Genomic DNA, 27,348 nt, shown 5'->3' with positions numbered 1-27,348 from the left:
CGGAACAATCTCCTTCTCCCTTCGTGCATCTGTTCTGAGTTGCCCCCAAACCTCCCAGAACAGATTTGGGGATGGCATAGGGCCCACACAAGGGGAGGGGGCAATCCTCTTGCGCTAATGCTAATCCTTGTCCTGGCATTATTGCCCCATGTCTACATAGCATCAAGTTCCAGTAAGTGTATTTATTTATTTATAAATATATTTGTATGTCGCTATTTCATTTTAAATCATCAAGGCAGTTTACAAGTAGAAAACAAAGAGCACAGTAAAAAAACCATTAAAATACTGTAAAAACAGAGGTCAGTTATTACAAAGAGACATCTTCTTAACTGCCTGCATAAGGCTGGTGGAACAGAAAGGTTTTCAGCAGGTGCTGAAAAGTTAAAACAGAAGGCTCCTGCTGAATCTCTGTTAGCAGATCATTCCAGAGAACTGGGCCAATGACAATGTCATCATGTCGATATTAAACGAGCCTCGCCAACTCGGGATGACCAAAGCTGCTCCTGCAGATGATTTCATTTATCGAGACGGGATATAAGGCCTCAGGGGGTCCCTAAGATACCCTGGACCTAAGTTGTTAGGGTTTTGTAAATTAATACAAGGACCTTGAACCCGGCTTGGTAGTGGATGGGCAGCCAGTGCAAATGTTTTAAGAGTGTCACATATTGGCAGCCACGTGCTCCCATCAGCAATCTGGCCACCACATTTTGCACTAGCTGGAGCTTCTGAACCAGGACCAAGGACAGCCCCAGATAGAGCGCATTGCAGTAATCCAGCCTTGAGGTTACCAGTGCATGGACCACAATGGTCAGGCTATCCCTGTCCAGGAACGGCCATAGCTGATGAACCAGACAAAGCTGGTAAAAGGCACTCCTAGCCACAGAGCATACTTGGGCCTCTAGTGACAAAGATGAATCCACGAGTACCCCTATGCTATCGTTCTGGTCCTTCGAAGGGAGTTCAAAGGGGATTGCTCCCACGTGTATAGTAGTACAGCCTCAGCATGAATGAAAAAAGTAATTGTGCAGAAGAAATGTCTTAGGAAACTTCGGCAAATGGAGGGGGCTGACTAAGCCCACTGATGTCTTCATTGTTAGCAACTATGGATGTCAGAGAAAAGGAAGTGGAAACTGCTGCAGTTGGCATGTTCATCTGTAGTCAGGAATGGAAATCAGTCAAGCAAATATGATTGCTATGTGTTCACATAATTAAGTCTGCAAATGACCCATAATTAATGATTTTTAAAACACTGTTTTGGTGTTTACATGGAAATGAATGTAAGTTTAACTTGCATTAAATAGTGGACAGCTAGACAAATAACGTAGCATTTGGTGGAAACCAAGCTGCAGCAGAAAGGAAACACAGCTGATTGTCACAAATGCATGTCAGGACAGAAATGGCTCCTTTCTTACATCTCTACCAGCAACCTAATAATTCCAGCCAAAATCCTGTTAAGGGGAGGAGAGGAGCTGGAAAAGAGATTTATTTCATTAAAGGCAGAGAAGCTGGCCTTCTTAATATTCACTCAGTTAATTTAATGGACAGTTGCTTCTGCCTTCTGTACCTTCTGCTACAGTAGCCTTCCCCAGCTAAGGCTGATGGGAGTTGTAGTCAAAAACATCTGGAGGGCAGCCCTTTCCTAACCTCCTGTCCTCCAGATGTTTTTGACTACAACTCCCATCAGCCCTGGCTGGGGAAGGCTGCTGTAGCAGAAGGTAATGAAAGGTATGAGTAATCCTTCCCCCACAAAAAACTACTGTTCCCAGGACTCCCTGGGAAGAGGCTATAACTTCTGAATTAGATAGTTCTGGGTTAAAATAGAAGGCAGGTGTTCCTAGTTTTACCATTATAAGTGTGATAGTTCCTTGCTGAGAAAATAGCTCATAGGAACCGAGGAGCACCATTTCCGTTATGAGTAGAGTTGTGTCATGGGGAGATTGCTGTGGCACGGCACAGAAGGAGCCGTCTCTCTTGGGGCTTTTAACATAATAAGGTTGCTTTTAACTGTTTTAATTATGTGTTTTAAAATTGTTGTAACCCACCCTTGGACCTCTGGGTGAAGGGCGGGTAATAAATTCTAATTATAAGAAAGAAAGAAGGAAAGAAAGAAAGAAAGAAAGAAAGAAAGAAAGAAAGAAAGAAAGAAAGAAAGAAAGAAAGAAAGAAAGAAAGAAAGAAAGAAAGAAAAAGAAAGAAAGAAAGAAAGAAAGAAAGCCTTTTGTTATAAAACAGGAGTGGGGAACCCTTTTCAGCCTGAGGGCCACATTTCTCCATTAGACAACTTTCCAGGGGCTACATGTCAGTGGTGGGCAGGGCCAGAGGCAAAAGTGGGCGGAGCAACAAAATGCATATTTTTTGTTGTCATGTGCCTTCAGGTCGATTATGACTTATGGCGACCCTATGAATCAGTGACCTCCAAGAGCATCTGTTATAAACCACCCTGTTCAGATCTTGTAAATTCAGGTCTGTGGCGTTCTTTATGGAATCAATCCACCTCTTGTTTGGCCTTCCTCTTTTTCTACTCCCTTCTGTTTTTCCCAGCATTGTTGTCTTGTCTAGGGAATCATGTCTTCTCATGATGTGTCCAAAGTATGATAACCTCATGCATATTTTATATATGAACAATAGGCTAGTTTCTACACATGCTTATACAGATACTCCTTTCTGTTCTCTATTCAGACAAGCAAGAAGCATGTGCAGAGTACAGGAGTGCATTCAAACTAGGCAAAAGCACCCAAGTGGGCTGGAAAGCAGGTCTGGCGAGGGGTATGGCCTGGGGATTTGGGGTGTGCCTGGGAAGGGACCTTGGCCTGGGAAGAGTCCTGAGGGTGAGACAGAGAGGCCTGGAGGGCTGAGGTTCCCCACCCCTGTTGCAAAGCACTTGGCAAATGACTTTCCCTCCCACCGTTCACTAATCGAAGGAGCTCTTGATGTTGTATATTGGGAGGATATTGGTTGCATTCTGTGTGGTTCCATTGAGCAAGTGATTAAACTGTGCATATGGATAATCAATTTTATTTTTTAAAAAGAAATTGCTGGTCTTCATGGCTGCAGGGACTTGTTCATTGAGAGGAGTATGCACATAGCGAACATAAGAAACTGTCGTACACTGGGATAGACTTTTTAACTCTCTAACCCAGTATGGTCTAATCCTGGGGTCCCCAGTGTGATACTTGTATTATTATTATTATTGTTGTTGTCGTTATCATCACCAGCCTTTCACCCAATGGTCCCAGAGTGGTTACACATCTCCCTCTAGCATCCCCATTCAGGCAGTGTTTAAAATGTTTTTGAGTAGTCAGTGTTTTTAGGGTTGCCAGGTTCAGGGCCGGAGACTGATCCTGTATCTTTAGGAGAAGAGAAAGACAGCCAAGTGCAGGTGTTCTTGCAACACTGTAATGAGAAAAACCACAAGGTAAAATTCTCCCTGCACAACTTTTAAAGATACAGAAGACCTCTTGGAGGCCGGGCCTGGCAACCAAGAGGTCTTCTGTATCTTTACAAGGTGTGCAAGGGGAAGGGAGAATTCCACCTTGCGGTTTTTCTCATTACAGTGTTGCAAGAACACCTGCACTTGGCTGTCTTTCTCTTCTCCTAAAGATACAGGATCAGTCTCAGGCCATGAACCGGGCAACCCTAGCCCTGGATTGGGCCCAGAGGAAGAAGGCAAGGAAATGGTGGCTGTGGGAAAGAAGATGGGTTTACTCTGGGAGGTGGGGGTATCTTGAGTGAGGATATCTTGTCCCCACCCTCCTTTGCTGCCCCTGTGATGTTCCTGTTTATAGTGTAAATATGGTAAGTGCTGTTTATATAGAAGACATACGGTAAGTGGAGTGAAAGAGGAGGGGGGAGTACATGAGCAGTAGAATGCTGGATGATTGGCTGAGCGTTTGAATGGCTGGGAGTATAAATGGAAGAATGACAGTTAAATTGGGGTGGATGTTGGGAGTGTGGAGAAAGAGGAAGTTGGAGTTCTGATTAATAATAAGTCAAGTATAAAACAGGAATAGATGAAACCATACGCTTGTGAAACATTCTAAAACTAATTTTGTTATTTCTGATATTTAATAAATACTTATTTGGTTTACCAAAGGCCTGATCTTTGGCTGGGGGATATACAGACCAGAAGGGAGGGCAAGGTAATTACCAAGGATGAACAGAAGCAGTATCTAATGGTGGCAGCGGTGAAGGGAGGAATTGTAACAAGTCAAGTATCCAGAGCAACCCAGAGTTGTATGCTTTTTATATAAAGATACAAGAGGGTTGGGAACAGCACAAGCACGCAGTCGCAAAAGTAACCAGCTAGAGAGAGACGCAGGCAAAGTCTCTGGGAGTATTGGTTACAGGATGTGACTGGTGGTGTTGCCTAGCAGTGGGATCTAGTGAGATCTGTGCTAGAGCGGAGTGAGAAACCATATAAAGGATGGTCCGGACTGGTGGTGTCCCTGGTGGTGCCTAGTGAAAGGCAGTAGCCACAAGCAGGTGGGAACCTGACAGGGAGAGCCAGGGAAGGACGTCATAGCCCCCCCTCAAATCCTGGAGCCAGCACCACAAAGAGCTTCGGCAGAGGAGGGAAACAGCTGCCGCACACAGTGAAAAGGGCTGGGGGGAGGGCAGGGCTGGCACCAGTTTGCCCCGGGCCCATGGCGCCTGCCCACACCTACCTCTCCTGCTGTGGCAAATGCTAGCCGTGCTGCACACATGCACATACCTATCACGAACCAAGACGGCAGCCAAGGCCTTCCTAAGGGCTGATGGAAGAGGGTATGAAAAAGATATAGTGAATGTGTCCCCCCACACACACTTACAGGAGCCATTCTGAACCCATGTCCCAAGCTTCCTAATGCACACACAGGGGCTTCAGATACTGGCTGCATTCACACATAACACTGAGCATGGCTTGTTTTAACCATACTTTGTTCAACAAACCAAGAGTTGTCTCACCAATGAGCAAACAAGCCACAGCTGGTTTCTCCAAAGCTTGTATTACTCTTGCCTCCTGCCTCTGTAGCTTGGTGAGCGTCTGGGGTGCGGTGGCCAAGCAAACCATGGTTAAGCAAGGCTGTAGATTTCAGACATAATGCCAAACCATAGTTAAATTGAGCCACGGTTTGCAAGCCAACAATAAGCCATGGCTTCACTTCATGGTTTATTGCTAGAAAACACACCATGGTTAGTCTACTGGGCTGGGTTCAGATGTTCACACAAACCATACTTTGACTATACAAGCCATGACTTATCATTATGTGGGAACCAGGCCACGAGTGTGAATCAAAGTCCCACCGTTCTCTGGTCCAGTGCTGTGCCATCACAATCTACAAGGTCAACTGTATTCATGCCCTCTTTGCAGTACCAACTATGTATCATGTATGGGCAGTAAAAGTGCTTAGGGAAGCCATGGTTTTTTGGGGGGTCCCCCTCTCATTGTCCAGGGCAATGCAATGGATATCCGAGGTGGTCTTCATTCCTTTAACAGTCACCTTTGCCTGTATTTGCAGGAGAAGAAGGGACGCAAACCCATGGGGAAAACGCCAGCCAAGAGAACCATGTACAGACCCGGTGTGAATCTTGCATGTCCACGTTTCTCAAGATTGTCTGGGGATTTCTGATTATTTTGTCTGTCTCCTCCTCCTGGGTCGGAACAACTCAGATTGTGAAAATCACATACAAGAACTTTGACTATCCTTTGTTCATGACTTGGTTTTCCACAAACTGGAACATTATGTTTTTCCCAGTTTATTACTCTGGGCATCTTGCAACTGCACAGGAAAAGCAATCTCCAATAAAAAAATTCAGGTAAGGCTATGGTGATGGCAATGTGCCTTTTTACATAGAATCGGAGATTTTTAAGCCATCTGCTCCAACTCCCTTCTCAGATGTCTCCTCATCCTGCTGCTTAAATACCTAAAGCAAATGGGACACACACCCCCATCTCCCAAGGCAGTCAGTTCCATTTTTGAAGTGACTATGTATCCCCAAAGCCTAAGACTGCAGCCTAAAGGTTACTTGGGAGTAAGCCTGATTGAACTGAATGGGGCTTACATGAGGAAACATGAAGAAGACTGATTTAATTGGCTAGTCTTCTTTAACGTGCAGTTTTGCTGGAGCTGCATTGGAAAGCAACTTAACGAGGTGGCCTGAAGCTTCAAGAGCAGTTGAAGTCAATTTATTGTCTAAGCGTTATGGATGTTAATTAGATTAGGAATATGCTGAGGCTGTTACAGTTGTTGTACGGAGGAGAGAAAGGCGGAGGGCCCTCTTTTGAAACTCTGCTTTTTTTGTGGCATGGAAATACAGGAAAAGAAGAAATCTTACACCTGAGAAAATTGTAGGGTTCCATTGGATTCCGCAGAATTGTAAAAAGTCCAATAATAACATTTATGAAAGAGCCAAGGTAGTTCCAGCCTTTTTTTAAAAAATAAAATGGCCCTATTATTCTTGCATTGTTTCCCCTATAATAGTGACAACTAAGAGAGGTTTAATGAGAAAATGTAAGCAACGGAACACTTTTTAAAAATGCAGCAGTACAGATTGTCATGCATTAAATGGGGGGGGGAAGGAGGCAGTGTTGAAGCCCTCAGTGGTCTGTATCTCCCAATCTTATCTCTCAATTCTGGAGACAAATCATCCAGATGATGGGAAGAATGTTTAGGTATTCAGTATCTGTGGGTCCATAATAGTGCTTTTGGGTACCATCCTAGAGAATGCCATAAGGGAAAAGAATTAAGAAATAGCTAGTAATTTGTTAACAGCTGCTGAAACAGAGAAATGCTAAGAAATGGAAAATGTCTATTGCATCTTTTATGAAAGACTGTGGAGTGTGTGGTCTGTTGGGAGATACAAAGATAGTAAGACAGAAAAGAAATGAAAATGACTCACATTTTATGAAGATTGGTACATCTTTATTAATTTTTTGAATGTCACATGGCTATAATCTTTTGTACACCGCCCAGAGAGCCTTCGGGCTTAGGGCGGTATATAAATTAAATTAAATAAATAAAATAAATAACAGTTCCTGAGGAATTTTCTAAGGTTTAGCCAAAATCTGCTTCCCGTAATTTCCACCCATTGGTTCTAGTTCTGTCCTCTGGAGCAACACAGAATAAGCCTACTCCCATTTTCTGCATATTTGAAGACCGCTATCATTTTATGTGCTAGTGGTAGTCCATTCCCACCAACAGTCTAGGAACAGCATTTTGCACCAGTTGGAGCTTCTGGACCAGGCACAAGGGTAGCCCCACATAATCTTCTCTTCTCCAGGCTAAACATACCCAGTTCTTTCCACCGATTCAGAAGGCTACCATCATATCTCCCCTTTATTTATTGATGGCATTTATATACTGCTTAATCAATAGCATTTCTAAGTGGGATATATAAACATATACTATACAGAGAATAAAAAAAGCCCATCATAATACTCCAACGGAAACCGAGGTGAGTATAGGATTGCAGCAGAAAATTAAATTCTAAAAGCTTGTCTGAATAAAATGGCAGAAAAAGTCGTGTGTGTGTGTGTGTGTGTGTGTGTGTGTGTGTGTGTGAGAGAGAGAGAGAGAGAGAGAGAGAGAGAGAGAGAGAGAGAGAGAGAGACTATTGAATCCAAACAGGGATCCTGTCAAAATAGAATGGAATAGAATGAAATAGAGATTGTCATGAGTCAGAGAAGCAAAAGGTTGGAGATCCAGACTGGTATTCTTTGAATACCCCAATTCTACTGAGTGAGGATCAGACCATTGGCATATAGCTGCAGCACAGGGGGAACAGGAGAAGGCCTGCCCTGAAAGAGAGTACTTGAGCATGTGGGTGCTTGCTTGCTTGTTCCCCTGAGTTGCTGCCTGTTGAGACAGCTGAGGTTCCTGGTAAGTGCTGTAAGGACTGGGACCCCCTATTTTATCCTGAATCCAGAGAGAGGCTGCAGTCAATCTTTCAGCCTTTTGCATCAGCTCTTGGCTGGGTAAGGGGGCATAAAAGCCTGGCAGCCCTTGGGCAGTGGGTCTGCTGCCGACAGGGTTGCCACCAAAGGGGCAACACCAAAGGAAGTAATCTCTTGGGGAGTCCCTTGGGGAGTCTGGAGGGCAAGGGCACTACCTCCTTGTGTGTATGTGTTTGTGTGTGTGTGTGTGTGTGTGTGTGTGTATACACCCCCACACACATATGTAGTTCCTTCTGCAGGGTGAGAGCCTGTGCAACTGAATGATAGAAAGAAGTCATCAGATGCCTTCAGAGTGAGAGTCTGCAAGTGGCAGAAGGTTGGCCCTCCCTGGGTGTGAGATGGGGAGGAGTAGATGTACTCTGCATGAAAGATATTGAGTGGATCTGGCTGTTTCCAGTTCTCTCAGGGGCTTACTGGGACAACTGGTTCTAGTAGGTTTTTTTGGTGGACTGTTGTGTCTATATCATGTGTTTAGGAGGAGTCTCAGTTAGGAGGAACATGGGTGGTGGTGGTGATGATGATGATGATGATGATGAATTTATTACATTTGTATGCCGCCCCATAGCCGAAGCTCTCTGGACGGTTTACAACAATTAAAAACATTAAAAACAAATATACAAATATACAAATTTAAAAACACTTAGGGTGTGCCGCCTTAATTGCAGCGATTGTGGGTAGACGGAGGTATAGCCATGGGGAGGCGAGGAGCTACCATAGAAGACAAGGGCAAGGCTATCTGTGCCTTGTTCCTTGCTTCCACTCCTCACATGGATGGGTTCCTGGTTGCTCATCTGCTGTGCCCACTGGCTTGTGTGTACTGTTGTTTAACACCAGATTGGCAGAGCTTGGAAAAGTTACTTTTTTGAACTACAACGCCCATCAGCCCAATCCAGTGGCCATGCTGGCTGGGGCTGATGGGAGTTGTAGTTCAAAAAAGTAACTTTTCCAAGCTCTGCAGATCGGTACACAATAAGACCACTCTCATCCATGATTTGATTGTGGATGAGGGTGCTGATTTGGTGTATGTTACTGAGACCTGGGTGGCTGAGCTGGGAGGAGTTGATCAGACCCAGTGTTGCTCACCTGGACACTCAGTGCCAACACCAGCACAGGCTGCAGGGACAGGGAGGAGGAGTTGCTATGGTCTACAGAACTTCCATCTCTGTCACCAGGAATCCACTCTGTCTTGGAGCTGGCTGTGAGGGCCTGCACCTGGTGTCCGGCCAAGGAGGCAGTAAACTAAGGTTGCTGCTGGTGTACTGCCCACCCTGCTGCCCAGCAGCTTCTCTGACCGAGCTGATGGAGGCTGTCTTGGCTGTGGTATTGGAGGAGCCCAGAACAGTGTCCATGCTGAGGCTGCCTCTAGTGTTCTGGCTTGGAACTTCATGGCCTCCATGACGACCATGGGGCTGTCTCAAGTTGTCACCGGTCTACACATAGGGTAGGACACACCCTCAACTTGGTTTTTTGCTCCAGATGGAGGAAGGGGTGTTCTGGAGATGGAGGGGGATGTCACCCCATTGTCAGGGTCAGACCACTTCCTAGTGAAGTTTAGACTTCTGGCTCCGGTCCTTCCCTTCAGGGGTGGTGGACAGATTAAGATGGTTCATCCCTGGAGATCCTGAATGCCCTGGGGGAATTCCCACTTTATAGAGCAGGTGACCCTGTTGAAACCCTTGTCACGCTGTGGAAGAATGAGACGCATCGAGCTCTTAACACAGTTGCCCCTGAGTGCCCTTTTCAGCATCGTGGAGCCGGGTTTACACATTGGTACACCAGTGAGCTAAGGGCAATGAAACAGGCTGGACGACAGCTAGAGTGCCAATGGCGAAAGATGTGCTGTGAGGCTGACTGGGCACAAGTAAAACATCATAACCGTGCCTACTGTATGCCTCCATCACTTCCTCAAGTAGCTGTCCAGTGGAGCTTTTCTGTATTGTCTGCGGTCTGTTGACATCAACTCCAGGAAATTGTGTTTTATACCAGCGTTTCCTAACTAGTGGGCCACCAGATGTTGTTGGACCACAATTGCCATCTTTCCTGACCATTGGCAATGCTGGCTGAGGCTGATGGGAGTTGTGGTCCAACAACATCTGGTGGCCCACTAGTTGGGAAAGGCTGTTTTAGACCCTTCAGAGGCACACTGTGAATTATTTGCAAGGCAGTTTGAGGGTAAAGTTGCTTGCCTCTGTAGCAGTCTTGATGCCCCATCTACATCTACAGTAGTCCCCAGTGAGGTGTCCAGAGCAATGTTAACAGGGTACCATCTTGTCCCCAATGCTATTTGACATCTATATGAATCCCTTGGGAGCAGTCATCAGGAGGTTTGCGGAGAGGTGTCAGCAGTACGCTGATGATACCCAGCTCTATTTCTCTGTAATATCTGAATCAGGAGAGGCTGTGGAAGCCCTGGACCAGTGCCTGGACTTGGTGGTGGGCTGGAATACCAAGACAGAGATGCTGTCAGTTGGTGGTTCCTGAGTTCAGATAATTGGTCAGTTACCTGCTTTGGATGGGGTCATACTCCCTCTGAAAGAGCAGGTTCGTAGTCTGGGGGTCCGTAGTCTGGGATCCATCTTTGTCGCTAGAGGTCCAGGTGACCTCAGTGGCTAGGACTGCCTTTTACCAGCGGCTGTTTCTGGACCAGGATAGCCTGACCACTGTTGTCCACGCACTGGTAACCTCCACGATGGATTACTGTAATGCTCTCTATGTGGGGCTGTCCTTGAGGTTGATTCGAAGCTGCAGCTGGTGCAAAATGCAGTGGCACGACTGCTCACTAGAGCAGGTATTGCCAACATGTCACCCTGCTGCTGAAAGAATTGCACTGTCTGCCCCTTAGCTACCACGCTAAGTTCAAGGTTTTGGTTTTGGTGTACAAAGCCCTAAACAACTTGGCATCAGGATACCTGAAAGATATTCATACCCCTTATATACCCAGTCAATCACTACACTCTGCAGGTGATACCATCTTATCAGGAGGTCCATTCCCACAACATAGGAGACGGACCTTTAGTGTGGCGGCACCTACCCTGTGGAATTCCCTCCCCTCAGATATTAGACAGGCGCCATCTCCGTTATCTTTTCAGCGCTGTCCTCTTTCAACAAGCCTTTTAAGTAGAGACCTTATGCCACTCTGCGTCTGTGCTGGAATTGCCACTCTGTGCTGCATCTGTGCTGGAATTGCTTTTAGGGGCTGCTGTTTTTTAAAAGATGTTTTAAATATTTGTTTTCAGATATGTTTTTAAAGATGTTTTCTTGATGTTTTAGAGTTTTCTTTGTGTTTTGTTTGCCGCCCTGGGCTCCTTATGGGAGGAAGGGTGGGATATAAATTTGAATAACAACAACGGCAATAATAATAAAACGTGTTTTCTGAATGTTATCCTGGTCTTGGGTCTGTCGTACAAGCTGTGGACATTCCGTCGGTTCCATCAGTTTTGCAGATACTGCAGTGTTGCGATTCATGGAAACCTGAAGGACTGTATCTGTCATGTTTTCACAAGGGATGCCTAAAGGAACACCCCTTTACTGTAAGACAGAGATGAACACAGGGAGCAGTTTTATACTGAGTCAGACCTTTGGTCCATGTAGCTCAGTATTGTCTACACTGGCTGGCAGCAGCTCTCTGATGTGCCAAGCAGGGGATTTTCCCAGCCCTACCTGGAGATGCCTAAGATCTTTTGCATGCAATGCATGCGCTGTACTACAGAACCTCTAACTGATTTGTACTATGTTTTATGTATTTATTTAAGATTCCAAAGCACCTTGGAAAATCAGTTAAAAAACAGAGACTAAAACAACACCATTAAGCACAATGCAAAGACAAGCATTCATCATCCCCGTCAGCTGACACATGTGGAGATGATTTATAGGGAGTCAGATCATGGGTCAGATCATTCAGGACAGACAAAAGAAAGAACTTCTTCATGCAGCGCTTAGTTAAACTATGGAATTTGCTTCCACAAGAAGGAGTTACAGCCACCAGCTTGGATGGCTTTAAAAAAAGACTTGGCAAATTCTTGAAGGATATAAGGCTGCCAATGGCAAACTACCTCTGCTATCAAATGCAGCATGCCTCTGAGTACCAGTTGCTAGGAATCTCAAGTGGGGAGAGTGCTGTTGTGCTCACATCCTGCTTTCAGGCTTCCTTGGGACATCTGCTTGGCCACTGTGAGTACAGGATGTTGGACTGGATGGGCCTTTGGCATCATCATCCAGCAGAGCTTTCCTTATCTTCTTGTTGCTTTGAGATGCTGCATAGGATGTGCTTTAATTTGGATTCCTGCACTGAGCAGGGGGTCCGACTCGGTGGCCTTATAAGCCCCTTCCAACTCTACGATTCTATGATTCTGAGTGATTCATAATTGAAAATCGTTCAAGGCTCCCGTTCTCCCATCTGTTCCTTATCTGTAACCCAGACTTGGCCTGGACAATTGTGGCCAGCCCATCCGAAGTATGGCAAGAGAGGCAAAACGTGATAGAAGGGACGTCTATCGTGAAAACACAAAGCTGCGAGGAGGCTGGACCTACATCATGCTGTGATTTATTTCTTTTTTCACTCTTATGTCTGTCCGCACCCTGAATTTTAAAACTGTTTTTTTCTCTTTCACAGGGAATGCAGTCGGATTTTTGGCGAAGATGGTCTGACGCTGAAACTCTTTCTTAAAAGGACTGCTCCTTTTTCTATTCTCTGGACTTTGACTAATTACCTTTATTTGCTGGCTCTGAAGAAGCTGACAGCCACGGACGTCTCAGCCCTATTCTGTTGCAACAAAGCCTTTGTCTTCCTGCTCTCCTGGATTGTACTGAAGGACAGGTTCATGGGTGTAAGGGTAATGACCTATGCAGTTATCTCTCATTCTTGTTTTCACTTCCCATCATCCAAAGAATTTGCACCATGTTCATATGCTTCTGGCTAGCTTTGTAGTGAACAGTATAATCAGAAGGGATATTTACCTGGTAGAAATGGTTCTCTGCACTCAAGAATTTGACAGCACCTACCTGATTCTGAAAATCTTGGGTTGAGTTTATTGGAACTATTTTTATAAAGAAATCTCACCACAAGGTCACTTTTCCCTGTAAGTCGTCTACAGTTCTCCAGTCTCATAAATGCTGCCTTCTAGTGATGAAACTGAAAAATAGCACAAAATAATCCATTGAAAATCAGTGCAGAATTTCCTGGGATTGTGTCTTGATTTAATTCCACGTGAATACATTTATAAGGACAAGTAACTGTGGAATAATAACTAGGAGACGTTGGATTTATGGAGCCATTTCCATGTAAAAATTGCTAGTACAACCTCACACTTATCTTTTTAAGAGAAAATTATCACTCATCTTTATGAGGGGGGCACAGAGCAAGGATTGTCTGTATATTATAAGGAAAGCCACCAGAAAATTGCACAATATTCCCCAAAATTTATTTTTTTGAATTATGCAATAGATTCATTGACTGCTTTTCACCTTGCATTCTCAAATGTAGCATTTTATTTTTTCCCATTGGGCTGAGCAGGACTCCCATCCACTTATATGGAAGAAAATATTTATTTATTAAATTTACACCCCACCTTTCTTTTCATGATAGAAACCCAAGGCAGCTTAAATATGGTTCCCAGGTGGTCTCCCATCCAGGCACTGACTAGACCTGAACGAGCTGGCCTTATGTGCCTTCAGACCATAGCCTGGGACTATAAATAAAGGGAAATAAAGGGCTGCATGTGGAGAAACCACTCTGGTTTCTCCTTGCTCCTTGCCCCTGGGTCTGAGGACAGATGCAGGCTTTGCCCCCTCTCAGCTGGGACCCAGATTTCAACCTGTTCATTTTGCTCCATAGAACTTAATGGCAGCCACTGAGAGTCAAGCCTGAGCATTCCTATAGGTTTGATTTGTTCCTGTTGTCATAGCCCTTCCTCTTTATCTGCACAGCTCCATCCTGGTTTCTGTGATGAGCTTGACCGAACATGGGAACCGGCTTTGAAATATAGGCTCAATATAGAGAAATATAGAGCAGTTGGGATATTGACCAACTGGAGTATGTCCCAAGGAGGGTGACAAAGATGGTTAGAGGCCTGGAAAAAGCACGTCCTATGAGTAGAAGGGATGTTGGGTATGTTTAGCCTGCAGAAAAGACCATAAACAAAGCAATCCTAACTGTGGGAAGCTGGCAAAATTTACACCAGTGTAACTTACACTGGTGTAAGTTATCCCTATTCAAAACTCTGTTCAGGAGCCTCTGAGAGGAGCTACTGCCATCTGAGCTGGCAGGTGAGTGCGGGCCTAAGGGATTAGGCCCTGAGTCATATGAACAAACTGAATGGGATTTGTAATAGATGTCTCTCTTTGTTCCATCCCTCCATCTCCTCCCCCCAAACACTCCTTTTTTGGGACTTATGCAGGCATAAATTATGCAGGCTTAAGTTCTGTCAGCTGAGCTCCAACTGAGCTGGCAGAGTCCCAGGTCAGCCAGGGTGAGGGACTTGCATCAGCATAGCCCTGGTTGAATCCCAGCTCAACTTGGAAAGCCAAAGATCCGCCAAATCCAAACTCTCATCCTGGTGGATCTTGGGTTTGGATTGTCCTGTAAGAAGTGATATGATCATCATCTTCAAATATTTGAAGGTCTATCACATAAGTGATGGAGCCAACATGTTTTCTCTTGATCCAGAGAGTCAAACCCAAGCTAATGTGTTTGAATTATGAGGGAAAAGATTTGGACCAAACATTAGGAAGAATTTCCATGATGAGGCAAGCTGCATGATGGTGGAACAGATGGACTCAAGGTAGTGGACCCTTCATCATTTGAGATTTAAAACAGAGGCTGGAGGGCCACTTATCAGAGATGCTAGTAGTTGCTATAGTAGTGGGTTTCCTGCATTGGCAGGAGTTGGACTAGATGGCCTTTGAGGCCTTTCCAACTCTATGCTTCTAGCAGTTTGGGCTCCTTGCTCAAAGGTTTGTCCCCTTGAACTGGCAGAGCTGGGCTGCATTCATACAGCAGTTTATTCCATTTTTCTGATGTGTCTCTACCTGATATTTTCAGCATTTTATTTGATCTTTCACACAACGTAAGAGCCACTTCTGGAAATCTAGTGGAATATAGTGAACGTTTAGTGCTCATTTCAGTGTTGCTTCCAGAAAAGAATCCGTTTCCATTAACCCAGAAAATTGCGGGAATAAAGTGATGAAATTTGGGACATTATTAACATAAGTACATAATTCACTAATAGGCAAAAAACCCTTGAGGTTTAAGAATGTACACTATTCCCCTCACAGAGCTACAGTCATCAGAATTCTCTGTGAAGAGGGGCTGACTGTTAAACCACTCTGGCCACTGGAGTTGTGTCAGAGGAATAAGAGTTTCCTAACAACTCTCAGCACCGTTTACAAACTACACTTCCCAGGATTTGTTGGGGGAAGCCATGACTGTTTAAAGTGGAATAAATGTCTAGCATGGGTGTGGCTCCCTGATTAGCCAAGCCAAGCAGCTGTGAGTCTGGCTTTTAGAACACTGACAGTTCTTACTGAGCATGCCTGGGCTTATCATTGACTTCAATGCTAAATTTCTTAAATTAATTTAAAATCGGCCAGGTATTTTTTTAACTTTTAAACTGCAGAAGATGAAGGCCAGAGTATGGGGCAAGGTCAGTAATAGGATTACAGGTACTCTGTGAACATGGCTGATTTTTAATTAATTTTAACAAAACATAGAATAGTAGAGTTGGAAGGGGCCTACAAGGCCATCAAATCCAATCCCCTGCTCAGTGCAGGAATCCAGGAATTATGAGACCACTGACAAAAAAGTCCAGTGGGTCTGGATTTATTTACTCTTCTTTTAGACTTTGAACTCTGGATTCTCTCTGAATGTTTTGTGTATTGCCATGAAAACTGAGAGGGTTGTTAACCAAGCATTTCTGAGTTCAGGACTATAAGTTTGGTAAGGTTTTGTTTTGAAATGACCTTATGGGAAGCAGCAGAATGGCATTGGGGGTACTTTCAATTTACCATGGTGGAATGTGAAAAATCCACGCTGGCTATACTATACAGCCACTCTCATGGCTGTATAAAGAAGAACCTGGCTCCTGGATCAGGCCAGTGGCCCAACTACTCCAGCATCCTGTTCTCAAAGTGGCCAACCAGTTGTCCATGGGAAACCCTCAAGCAGGACCTAAGTGCAAAGTGCACTCTCCTCTCTTGCAGTTTCCAGCAACTGGTATTTGGAAGCATACTGCTTTTATTCCCTGCCGTTTTCACAGGGGAATCATGCAGGAACAGAAGTGTGCAGGTGCAGAAAGGATTGGGGAGCAGCAACAAATCTAACAGCTTTATTGCTGTGTCATACCACACCCATTGAAATTTAGTGTGACATGGCGGTATATCGGTCAAAAAGCCACAGTTCCATAACGCACAACTTTTAAAGATACGGAAGATCCTGTATCTTTAGGAGAAGGGAAAGTCAGCCAAGTGCAGGTGTTCTTGCAACCCTGTCATGGGAAAAACCACAAGGTGGAATTCTCCCTTCCCCCTGCACAACTTTTAAAGATAAGGACGACCTCTTGGAGGCTGGACCTGGCAACCAGGAGGTCTTCTGTATCTTTAAAAGTTGTGCAGGGGGAAGGGAGAATTCCACCTTGTGGTTTTTCCCATTACAATGTTGCAAGAACACCTGCACTTGGCTGACTTCGTCTTCTCCTAGTCTCAGACCAGAAACCTGGCAACCCTAAGTGTTGCCAATGTCAAGCCCATGATGGACTATACCTCCCTAAGAATTAATGCTATTTAAATAATTTTGCTCAGAGGAAGGCAATGGTAAACCCCCTCTGAATACCGCTTACCACGAAAACCCTACTCATAGGGTTGTCATAAGTCGGAATCGACTTGAAGGCAGTCCATTTCCATTTTCCAAATAATTTTGCATATTATCAAAACTTGAACATTAATGCCCTTTTGGAGAGATTGGAGGAAGTGTGCACTAAGTCTGATTTGAGAAGCAGATGCTACTACGCAGTGTTAGAAGGAAAGATTACTTTTTATGGTACCTTTTCCAGTTTCTATTACAGTTAACACACCAGAGCCAGAATAGCTTCCGGACATAGCCAGTGCATCTTTTGAACCCTCAGCGCCATCCATTAAAATTTGTCTTTGCTGATTAAAATTGACCTTCACCAATGAATGAACCGAATGAAAGCTTTTGTTGATTAATCCATTGATTCAACCTATTCAAGCTTGCAACGCTAGTCTTTATTTCATGGTTCTTTTTGTCCAATTTACTTTGCTGCTTAATGAATACTTGTGTAAATCAGGTGAGGGAGATAAGCAAACTGACAGCTGCCAATATGAGCCGATGGGGAAGGACACCTGCCTGTATTGTGATGCAGAATGAAGAGACAGTTGAGAGGGTCTCATAGTTCTTGCTGGGAATCGCAACCTGTTGTGCTCAGGTCCTGCTTGTGGGCTTCCCACCGGGGCATCTGGTTGGCCACTGTGAGAACAGGATGCTGGACTAGAGGGGCCGCTGGCCTGATCCAGCTGGCTCTTCTTACGTTCTTATGACTCCAACCCTCTTCTCCCAGAGGCAGGATCCTTCCCCACAGAGCTTGGCACAGATTATTCCATGCAGTCCAAACCATAGTGTGTCATAAGTGGAAGGCACACCAGGAAGATGCAGCAAGCTGGTGGAGGCTGCTGTATGTTAGCATGGCCAAGGAATGTGACAGAGCTAAGGGCAGACTTGCTTTTCATTGGCTCCCATCACTCTTTTTTAAAAAAAGAATGATCACCGCTGCTGCTGCCGCCACTTCCCTGGCAATCCCAGGGATGTGCCACTCCTGTGACCCTTTGAATAATTTTAGGCCCCTTGCAATTGCCTTGGCTTCCAGGAGCCAAAGGTGTACCAGTTTTGAACTGAAACAGCAATGCTGCCATGTTTCGTGGAGCCCTGAGCAAGGTGCCCCCCGTTCCCCAGCTGCTGCCCACTCTCCCACATGCTGGCTACTCAGCTTCTGTTGCCCCACTTTCTCTGCCAGCACCCCCCAAGTTCTGCACGCATACAAATAGCATTAGTGCAAGGATTAGCACTAGTGCAATGGAACTTCCCCCTTCCCCCCCATGCGCGCACTCCATGCCATCCCCAAATCTGCTCCAGGGGGTTGAGGGGAACCCCAGGACAGATTTAGGGGCCGTGCAGGAGGAGGAGAGGGGGAGAACACTCCATTGCGCAAGGAGAAATCCTTTGCGCTGACAGAACGTTCGCCTTAGCGTTATGTTGAATACAACCTGCAGTGAGGACATAGCGTTTCTGTTGGTGGTATAAACCACGCAGAGGTTTTATTGCAATCAAGTGGTATAAAAAAATTGTTAAATAAATAATATAAAATAAAATGATACCAATTGCTGGAAAACGCAACAGCGTTTGGCCGCTGTGAGAACAGGATGCAGGACCAGATGGGCCACTGCCCCGATCCAGCAGGACTCTTCTTACGTTTTTATGTTCTTAGATCCATGCACAGAAGCAGGCACTCAGCCCATGCATGCACATACACACATACTCTGCTCCTCTTTAAACATTTAGTTGCGTGCATGTCCTGAACAACTCAGTGCCTGCTCATTCATGTAGCACTGAACTATGGTTTAGCATTATGTCCAAACCAACAGAGTTAGGAACCATCTCATCAACTAAAATACCCTAAAGCATCAACCAAAATCCCCAGCATCTCCTGCTAGGGCTGGGAATGTCCCCCACTGTTTTCAATCTTGGTTCCCAAGATGTTGTTGAACTATGATGCCCATCAACCCCAGCGCTTAGCCAATGGCCAAGGATGCTGGGAGTTGTAGTCCAACAACATCTGGGTACCCAATGTTGAAGGACAGCGGTGTAGGCAATGAGGGACCATTGTTCTGACTCGGTATATGTTCCTATGTTTCTGTGTCAAGGATTATGGGAACTGTAGTCCAGGACCATCAGGAGAGCCACAGGTTCCCCATCCTTGGTCTACACCTGCAGTGTCCTTGACAGATACCTTTCCTTCCTGGCTTTCCCCCTAGAACTATAATTTCTGTGCCTATACTGGAAAGAACCAATAACTGAAACCAAACTAATTTTGGAACAGTCTTGCACAAATGGATTTCAAATCTAAAACGATCTTAAGAAAAGTCCCTTGACTTTCATGAAAAGAGGACATGGGCTGTTACAAAAACACCCCCCCATAGTGTCTGTAGCCTACACGTCTGTCACAGTACTCTAACCCCATCCAAAACACTCACACGGCCTGTTTCACGCACGCTCACAAACACACACTTGCAGCAACCTCATCGCCTCTCTGTACAGATCATAAAGCTGCTATAAATTTCTTTCCTTGTGGATTACACAGATAGTTGCCACCATAATGGCCATCACCGGAATTGTTATGATGGCATATGCAGACGGTTTCCAAGGCGATTCAATTATCGGGGTTGCCTATGCCGTTGGATCTGCATCGACGTCTGCGCTGTATAAGGTAGGTCATTGCATTATCTTACCACCTTAATGCTTTTTTTTAAAAAAAACCATGCTTGCCCGCAGGAGAGCGAAGGGAGATCTCCTTAAAGCGAAGGGCCTTTTCCTTCTTTTTGCTGATTTACATTCTGTGCCAAGTGCATCAGGGGAAAGTTACGACGGAGATAATTACTCTTGTGGGCCACCAAGGAATTGGCTTGGCTTCCCTTTATCGAGTCTTAATGAAAACTCTATTATTCCACCGCAGCAAGATTAACATCCCTGAGTCCCTCATTTTCTGCACTGGCATTTTATTGGCGTTGTTTGAGAGAGGCTCCCTGTGCACGGATGGAAGAACACGATGAAAGCTGATGACAATGAGCTCCTCCAGTGAGAGGAGGAAATTATCACTCACAACATCTCTCTTTTGTTGCAAGTGCAATCTTCCTAGGTGGCAAGGGATTCCCATCAATGTCTTTCCACCCCCACCCCCCACAAAGAGGTTTCCAGTATAGGTGGGGCCTCTTCTAAAATCGGGGTGAGTCACCTCTGGCCTATGGGTTGAATGCAACACTCTGAGCCTTGAGGCTCACCTAGGGCACACCCATCTGTCCAGGCCACGCCCCTTAACAGCCCTGCCCTTATGAGGTAGAGGGAGGTGTCTGCATCAGGCAGCAGCTTCTGGATGTCCTGGGTAGCTTGGCTAAACAAAAGTGTTTTGGCAGGTGCCAAAAAGAGTACAATGACGGCACCTGCTAATGTCAATAGGCAGGGAGTTCCAAAGCGTAGATGCTGCCACACTGAAGGACTGATTTCTTCTTAAAACAGCAGAACAAGTACTATGTGGTACCTTGAACTTGGCCTGGTAGCAAATCAGCAACCGGTGCAGATTCCAGAACACAGGTATTATGTGCTGATAGGATCTCACACATGTCAGCAATCGTGCCACAGCATTCTGCACTAACTGCAGCCCCCGGGTCAGGTTGTGCTTCATGGGGATTTCTGTGACCTTGGCTGACTGGCTGCCAGGATTGTTTTAGTTTTTGTTTTTGATTAGGAATCCTGACTGGCTGTGGGATGCTGAGTTTTTTGCCTTACTCATAGGAATATTGTTGTGGTTGGTATGGTATTACTTTTAGGAAATCATCACTGTCTTTTGTTTTTCTTTTTCTATTTGCATTACATTTATCTTTAACCTCACTCCCTTACATCCATAGAAGCAATAACAGTTGTTCCATGTGGTCAGCTCAACCCCCTTAAACTCACTGATGATGCACCTTGTTGGTTGCATGATGGTTTGTTTCTTGCCCAATAGTGGTAAGAGAGAATTCACATACTGGGCAGCGAGGCTCCAATTGCTGTTGTTCCTAAGCTGCTGCCTATGAAGGTAGACCAAACCATGTGTGTTTTCTCTCTGTCAATTATTACTCACTGGAATTGGGTTGGCTGTCAAAGTGAGTTTATAGCAGCCCACAGGGAGACAGAAAAGAGTAGAGAATCTTCTTACTCTTACTCATTTCTCAGACCTCTTTCTGAAGTGAAGGGTCAAATCTGTGAAGAAGTTTGGAGCAGCCACATTAAAAGATAAGGGCAGGGCATTCCAGGCAGGGGGTTGCCAACTCTGCTTGGATATGGATGTCTTTGCAGAGGATCCCTAGTCAAGCTTTACCAACAGCACAATCCAAACTATATCTACTCAGAAGTAAGTTCTGTTGAGTTTTATGGGGGCTTAGTCCCTTAGTAAGTGTGTTTAGAACTGCAGCATTCAGGGGCAACCATCTTTACTCCTGAGCGCTCCCATCTAAAATCTCCACAACATTAGGCTCTTTTCTTCCTATAGTGGCCTTCTGGTGACTGGGCTGGCATGAGGGCACTTAAACCGTTTTTGCCAGAAGCAAGTTGGCTAAATTAAATGTTCCCGACCCAGGCTCCATCTTTTAGCTAAGATTTCTGTCTTAATTTCCAGTCCGAGAAATGTTTTTGTTTGAATTGTATGCATCAAGCAACTGTGGTTGATGTTTAATGTATGATGCTTAATGACCACAGCTTGGAAGATTTCTTTTAAAAAGTAATAAATTACAGTTACAATTACATGGCCCAAAAAAGCAGTAATTGCTGTTACAATTACAATTGCTCTGAAAGTAACGGATTACTTTACTTTTCCTCAAAAGTAATCACCACAATTATGTTTCAGTTACTTTTTAAAAAAAAACACCTACAAGGTGCTGGCCTTGGCTGCTGCACATCTAAGTAGCCTAAAACACATTAAAAATAAACACACACACACAGAGGTAGTAGAATAATTCTTTTTATTATAAGATAGCAATGGTGGTCTCTCCGCTGGTAAGGGTGGTGGGGAGGGAGGCTGAGGCCACTACTCAGGTCTTTGCACGTCAAACCAAGTGCAACCCCCCCCCACTCAGCCAGCCAGCATAATCTCTCTCACTTAACCACCTCCCGGTCCCTGCCCTGCCACCAACTAAGGGACACTCACCCAAGCAAACATTTTCCCGAGATGCAAAAAAGTTAAAATATTGCAAATGCAGCACAGTAGCCAGAGAGGGTGGTGGAGGCCACTTTGTGTGCCAAGTGCAAACACAGTATTCTCTCTCTCTCTCTCTCTCTCACACACACACACTCACACACACGGCCTCCGACACAGACTGGGATAAGGTCTCTACTTAAAAGGCTTGTTGAAAGAGGAAGGTCTTCAACAGGTGCCGAAAAGATAACAGAGATGGCGCCTGTCTAATATTTAAGAGGAGGGAATTCCAAAGGGTTGGTGCTACCGCACCACTTCAGACCTAAAGGAGGCTCTTTCTGCCTAGACACTGTCCCAAGGCGATGTCCCCTTCCAAGTGTGAATGAACAAGCTGTCTGCTTTTGACAGCGGCATAATCAAGCACCTGGAATGTAGGAATCTGCCTAATACTGAATCAGACTATTGGTCTATCTAGCTCAGTGTTGTCTACACTGACTGGCAGTGGCTCTTCAGGGTTTTGGGCAGGGGGTATTCCCATCCCTTCCTGGAGAGGCCAGGGATTGGACCAGGGCCTTTCTGCGTCCAAGGCAGATGCTGTCCCGCCATGCCACAGCCCTTTGCAAACCTGAACCACTGCTCTCCAGGAGTTTGCTGCTGCGAGTCCAGCTGTGCCGCGTGCACCTCGTGAACATCCCTTCTGCTTCTACTCTGTAACTTTTCTCAGTTGTTTTCCTTTTCCCTCTTAGGTTTTGTTTAAGATGTTCCTTGGAAGTGCCAACTTTGGGGAAGCTGCCCACTTCATCTCTACCCTCGGCTTTTTCAACTTGATTTTTCTGTCCTTTACACCGATCATACTTTATTTTACCAAGGTGGAATACTGGTCACCCTTTGCAGCTGTGCCGTGGGGCTATCTGTGTGGAATAGCAGGCCTCTGGCTAGGTAGGTGGGTTAAGGAAACCTTTCAATATTCAAATGCACATTTCTGTTTCCTTTACAGCGGAATTCTTAGGTGTGTTTGACCCACACAGGGAAGAGCCTGTGTGGATTTAGGCCTTCGTCAGGGGAACAACAGCTGGTGTGAAGTGTTTTTCCATGAAACGCGTTAGGCTTGGATTATAAATAAAACACAATACTTTTCTAGCGTTTTGGGGTTTCCCCCCTTCTTTTTCTCTTCTCTGGTTTTAGATGCTAGCCACTTTTAGCTGTTAGTGACCCACGCAGGAACATAGGAAGCTGGTCTTATACTGAGTCAGACCACTGGTCCATTTAGGTCAGTTTTGTTGACGCTGACTGACAGCGGCTCTTCAGGATTTCAGGCAGGGAGTCTCTCCAAGCTCTACCTGGAGATGCCCCTGGGGATCGAACCCTTTGTTTCTAGTGGTGTGGTGGAGAGTCAGAATGTGGGCAACGATTCCTTAATCCATCCAGTGTTAAACACTTTCCAATCTCACCGAGTTCAGCGAAAGAGATTTCAGAACATGGCACTGAAGTTGGTGGACCTTAGAAGTGCTCAGCTTAGGCTGGATTGCTCGAAGGTTTCTCCAGTGAGAAGATAGCATCAGTTAGTTTGCACCTAGTTTAAGGCCCTCTGGAATCAACTACCATCTGAAATCAGACAGGCGTCTAGTGCTTTCTTGTTTAGGTGGCTACTGAAGACGATTTTGTTTAAGAAGGCTTTCCCTGATGCATGACCCTGTCATTTTATGGAATATTCATTGTACATCCGTAGAAACGTTTTTCTTGTTTGCAGAGTTTGTATTTATGCATTTTATCTCATTTTTAGCTTGTGCACTGCGTCAAAGGTCTTAGGCTATGATGCAGTTTATACATCTGTCAAACAAATAAAATAAAATAAAATAAATACATTTGAACCAGGACATCCTTTCCAAGGTTTGTAAAATTATATGTGGTTTATGAGACATGTATCTTCATCTCTTTTATAACATTAGAACTCAGGGACATTGGCAGTAGAATCAGGATAGATCCTAAGGGAGCCCATCACCCAAACACATTTTGCTCTCACAAGATGCACAGACTGCCACTGACTTAGACGGCTTTTGGGAAGTATCGGACACATTCACAGGAGCAGGGCCGGTGGCAAATGGTGGCCAGGTCAGGGCCTGGCCGAGGGCCCCTGCGGCCCAGAGGGGCCCCTCATTAGGGTGGGAGGATAGCACTCCCCCGCCATGGATTGCTGAGAGGGAGCTTCCAGGCCACCTACCTGTTCACTCGTTCCACCTATCCCTCTCCTGTCTTTTGCTGCTGTGTGTGCGGTGCGCACAGGGTTGCCATCAACCAAGGTGGTGGCAGAGGCTTCTTTAAGAGGCTGATGCCTCTACCGCCATCTTGGTTGGTGGCAGGCATGTGCATGCACATAGCGTGCCGTGCATGTGTGCAATCAACCAAGATGGCGGCAGGGAAAGCAGCCCCTTAGAGAAGCCTCTGTCGTGATCTTGGTTGATGGCAGCCCTGTGCACTCCGCCCACGCAGCAGGAAAAGACAGGAGAGGGGTAGGTGGAACAGGCAGCAGCTGTGTGCCCGGGGCAGGCTGGTGCCCAAGGGCCCAGTCATGCTTGGTCCCGGCCCTGCATGGGAGATAAGTGTGTCAGAGGCTATTAGACTACTGGGCATGACTGCTAAACAGAACTTCCAGGTACAGAGATAATATATCTCTGAATACCAGGTGCGGAGGACAACAAAACAGGAGAAGGCCTTTGTGTGGGTTTTGGAGCTTAGTTTAAACCAGACTCCAGATGTGGTGCCCTCCAGATGTTTTGGAGTAGAATTGCCATAAGTCCCAGCCAGCACAGACTTGCTGGCTGGGGATGATGGTTTCAGGGCCCACAATCCAGGGCTTTTGCAGTGCACAGCCGAGTAAGTTTGAGCTACTTCCTTGGGGAGAAGGCTCGCCAGTACCTTCTTCAGGGCCTTCACAGGATGAGCCCCCTGCAGCACCTCTGTTCTCCCAGCTCCGCAGAAGCCATGGGCTACAAAATAAGGTGAGGGCCCTTTAACTGGTCAGCCAACTCCTCCAGGTAGGTGGAGCCTACCACACTTTACGCTTGGTCAGCCTGCAAGGCTTCAGTTGGTTCCAGCTCCTCGCAACCGGTGATCGTAGCAGCTTTAGCTGGGCTCCTTGGAACTGTTCAAGGCCCTGTATGATCTTCGACATGTGACTCTGCACTGCCTGCATCTTCTGTGAGCCTCAAGCACCCAACGTTCTGGAGCTGTAGTCCCAAATGTTTGGAGGATACTAGATTGGGAATGGCAGGCTTACAGAAAGAGATTTCCTTGCGGATCCTGATTCTAGTGGTGTGGAAGAGACCTTCCCCACAATCTCATCTTCCACTCTTTTCCTTTGCAGCTTTTAACATCTTGGTGAACGTTGGTGTTGTGCTTACATACCCAATCTTAATATCTATTGGGACGGTGCTCAGTGTTCCTGGCAATGCAGGTATAAATCATGCATTTCGATCCTTTACAAAAAACAAAAGCAAGTATTTGCATCTGTGTTTCCTGTCTCATTTTCCCTCTGCAGCACTCGTTTAATTTCAGTACTTTTCAAATACCGGAAAATGGAGCCCTGGAGAGGGGTATGGATTGGTCTGTGTATACCCCAAATAATGAGACCAATTTTGTCTGAACTTTGACAGGTTTATTACTCAGGGACGCCCTCCATCCCCAGGTTTCAAACTCCTTGCACCCCAAAAAGTAGAGGAGGGGAAAAATATAAAAAATGAAACATTCCCTGTGTGACATACTTGAATGAATCTATCTGATATCTGCCAGGCTAAATCCAGTTTCCTAATCTGCTCTTGAGTAAAAAATAATCCCAGAGTGGGATACGACATAGTAACATCAGTGGCGACTATCTGCGATGGCCATGTTCTCCCCCACTGTTGTTGTTATTAGTAGTAGTGTATTAGCATTATAGCATGTATTTCCCGCCCTTCACTCAGAGGTCCCAGAGCGGGTTATAACAACCTTAAAATGCAGTGTTAAAAACAATTGAAAACAACCACCCAGTATGCCTTTGAACACCACTTGCTTCGAATCGCAGGTTGGGGGAGCGCTGTTGCCCTCCTGCCTCGCTTGGGGGCATCCCACTGGGGCGTCTGGTTGGCCACTGTGAGAACAGGATGCTGGACTAGATGGGCCGCTGTCCTGATCCAACTGCAGGGCTCTTCTTACGTTCTTAAATCTAAGCTACAAAGATAATAAAACTGGTATGCTAGCTATAACCAGTTTAGCCTGATTTGAACATCTGAGCGTTAGAACTTTGCAGGCCACGCCCCTTCCCAAGTCACGCCCCCTATTCTCAGGCGACATCCTTCAAAGGCCCTGCTCTGCGCCCTCCTCGAATGCTTTTGCCTTGCCGGAATGGGTCTTTGAACTTTGCTTGCCTGGGTGGTAGAGAGTGAAATGTGGGTAGGGTGTTGGCGTGTGTAGAACACCTTTCAATTTTACTGTGCAAAGGTAAGAGTTGCACCTTTTGCTCCACTCACGTTTGCCTCTGGCTCCACCCCCCCACTGGTTGCCCCTGTGGGAATGCAGCTCTCAGACTAAAAGAGGTTCCGCAACCCGGGCCGTAACTAATCTCTTTTCTCCCTCCACTTTTTCTCTCTGAATGTAGCCGTCGATCTTCTCAAGCGCGAGGTTATCTTCAGCGTAGTGAGGTTGGGGGCCACCAGCATCATCTGCCTTGGTTTCCTGCTGATGCTGCTTCCTGAGGAGTGGGATGAGATCACGCTGAGATTCATCAACAGCTTAAAGGAGAAGAAAGGCGAGGACCACGCTGAGGACATCACGGACTCGAGTGTTCAATTCCGAAGCAGAAGCCGAGCCAATGGGACTGTGTCTATACCGCTGGCTTAGGGCTGGCGACCTCTTATTTGCACGCCAATGTATATTCTGTGAATATGATTTAATTGATTTTTTTTCTCACCCACTTGTATGCTACAAAATGAGTTATTACTTTGAAACTGGGAACGGAGTGTAAATTCAGCGCTGAACACATTGGAACGTAAACTCTTTACATTTGTACACCTATCCAGGAGTAGGTACAAATGATTACAATAAATTCCTTTTTTAATAAAACCCAAAACAAAATCTGAGGTGTGTGGATGTAGTTCGTGAATAGGGATGGGACCTGTTAGCTGATGCCAGTTTGAAAGCATTCTGTCGAACTAAGAGGCCGGTATCTCTTCGAGTTTGTTATTTTTCTACAAACTGCTGCTTTTACTCATCTGTTTTTTTCCCCTCAGAAAAAATATAGATATTAATACCAATATTTTAAATGAAATATCTATATTTTAAAGGAAATATTGACAAATTAAAGGAAATATCCATAAATTGAAGGAAATATTGATACAAATAACTGATATTTTAGTCACAGATTTTTAAAAAGAAAAATCCATTTTTGAAGAAAGCAGCGCTACATAAAAATCTGATCCATAACTATAG

General features: G+C 45.4%; 1 protein-coding gene across 6 annotated transcripts in view; it reads left to right on the top strand.

The window, feature by feature from the left end:
• The window catches only part of SLC35F4 (solute carrier family 35 member F4), a 59,849-nt gene extending 32,871 nt beyond the window's left edge, over positions 1-26,978 (top strand). For 3 of the 6 annotated variants that reach the window (XM_061613307.1, XM_061613309.1, XM_061613313.1), the window contains 6 exons: positions 5,499-5,796; positions 12,546-12,765; positions 19,300-19,425; positions 22,632-22,824; positions 25,250-25,339; positions 26,519-26,978. In XM_061613307.1, coding sequence (XP_061469291.1) covers positions 5,499-5,796; positions 12,546-12,765; positions 19,300-19,425; positions 22,632-22,824; positions 25,250-25,339; positions 26,519-26,760 — 1,169 coding nt within the window. In that variant the 3' untranslated portion in view covers positions 26,761-26,978. Of the gene's footprint in view, positions 1-1,680; positions 1,726-1,832; positions 1,994-5,498; positions 5,797-12,545; positions 12,766-19,299; positions 19,426-22,631; positions 22,825-25,249; positions 25,340-26,518 lie in introns of those variants that run through there. The other 3 variants (XM_061613310.1, XM_061613311.1, XM_061613308.1) reach the window with 3 other exon arrangements.
• Positions 26,979-27,348: the final 370 nt, after the last annotated feature.

Source organism: Rhineura floridana, chromosome 2 (genome assembly GCF_030035675.1).
Source record: "Rhineura floridana isolate rRhiFlo1 chromosome 2, rRhiFlo1.hap2, whole genome shotgun sequence".
Classification (NCBI taxonomy): domain Eukaryota; kingdom Metazoa; phylum Chordata; class Lepidosauria; order Squamata; family Rhineuridae; genus Rhineura; species Rhineura floridana.
Note: the sequence above shows the minus strand (reverse complement) of the source record. Positions and strands in the feature narration are given on the sequence as shown.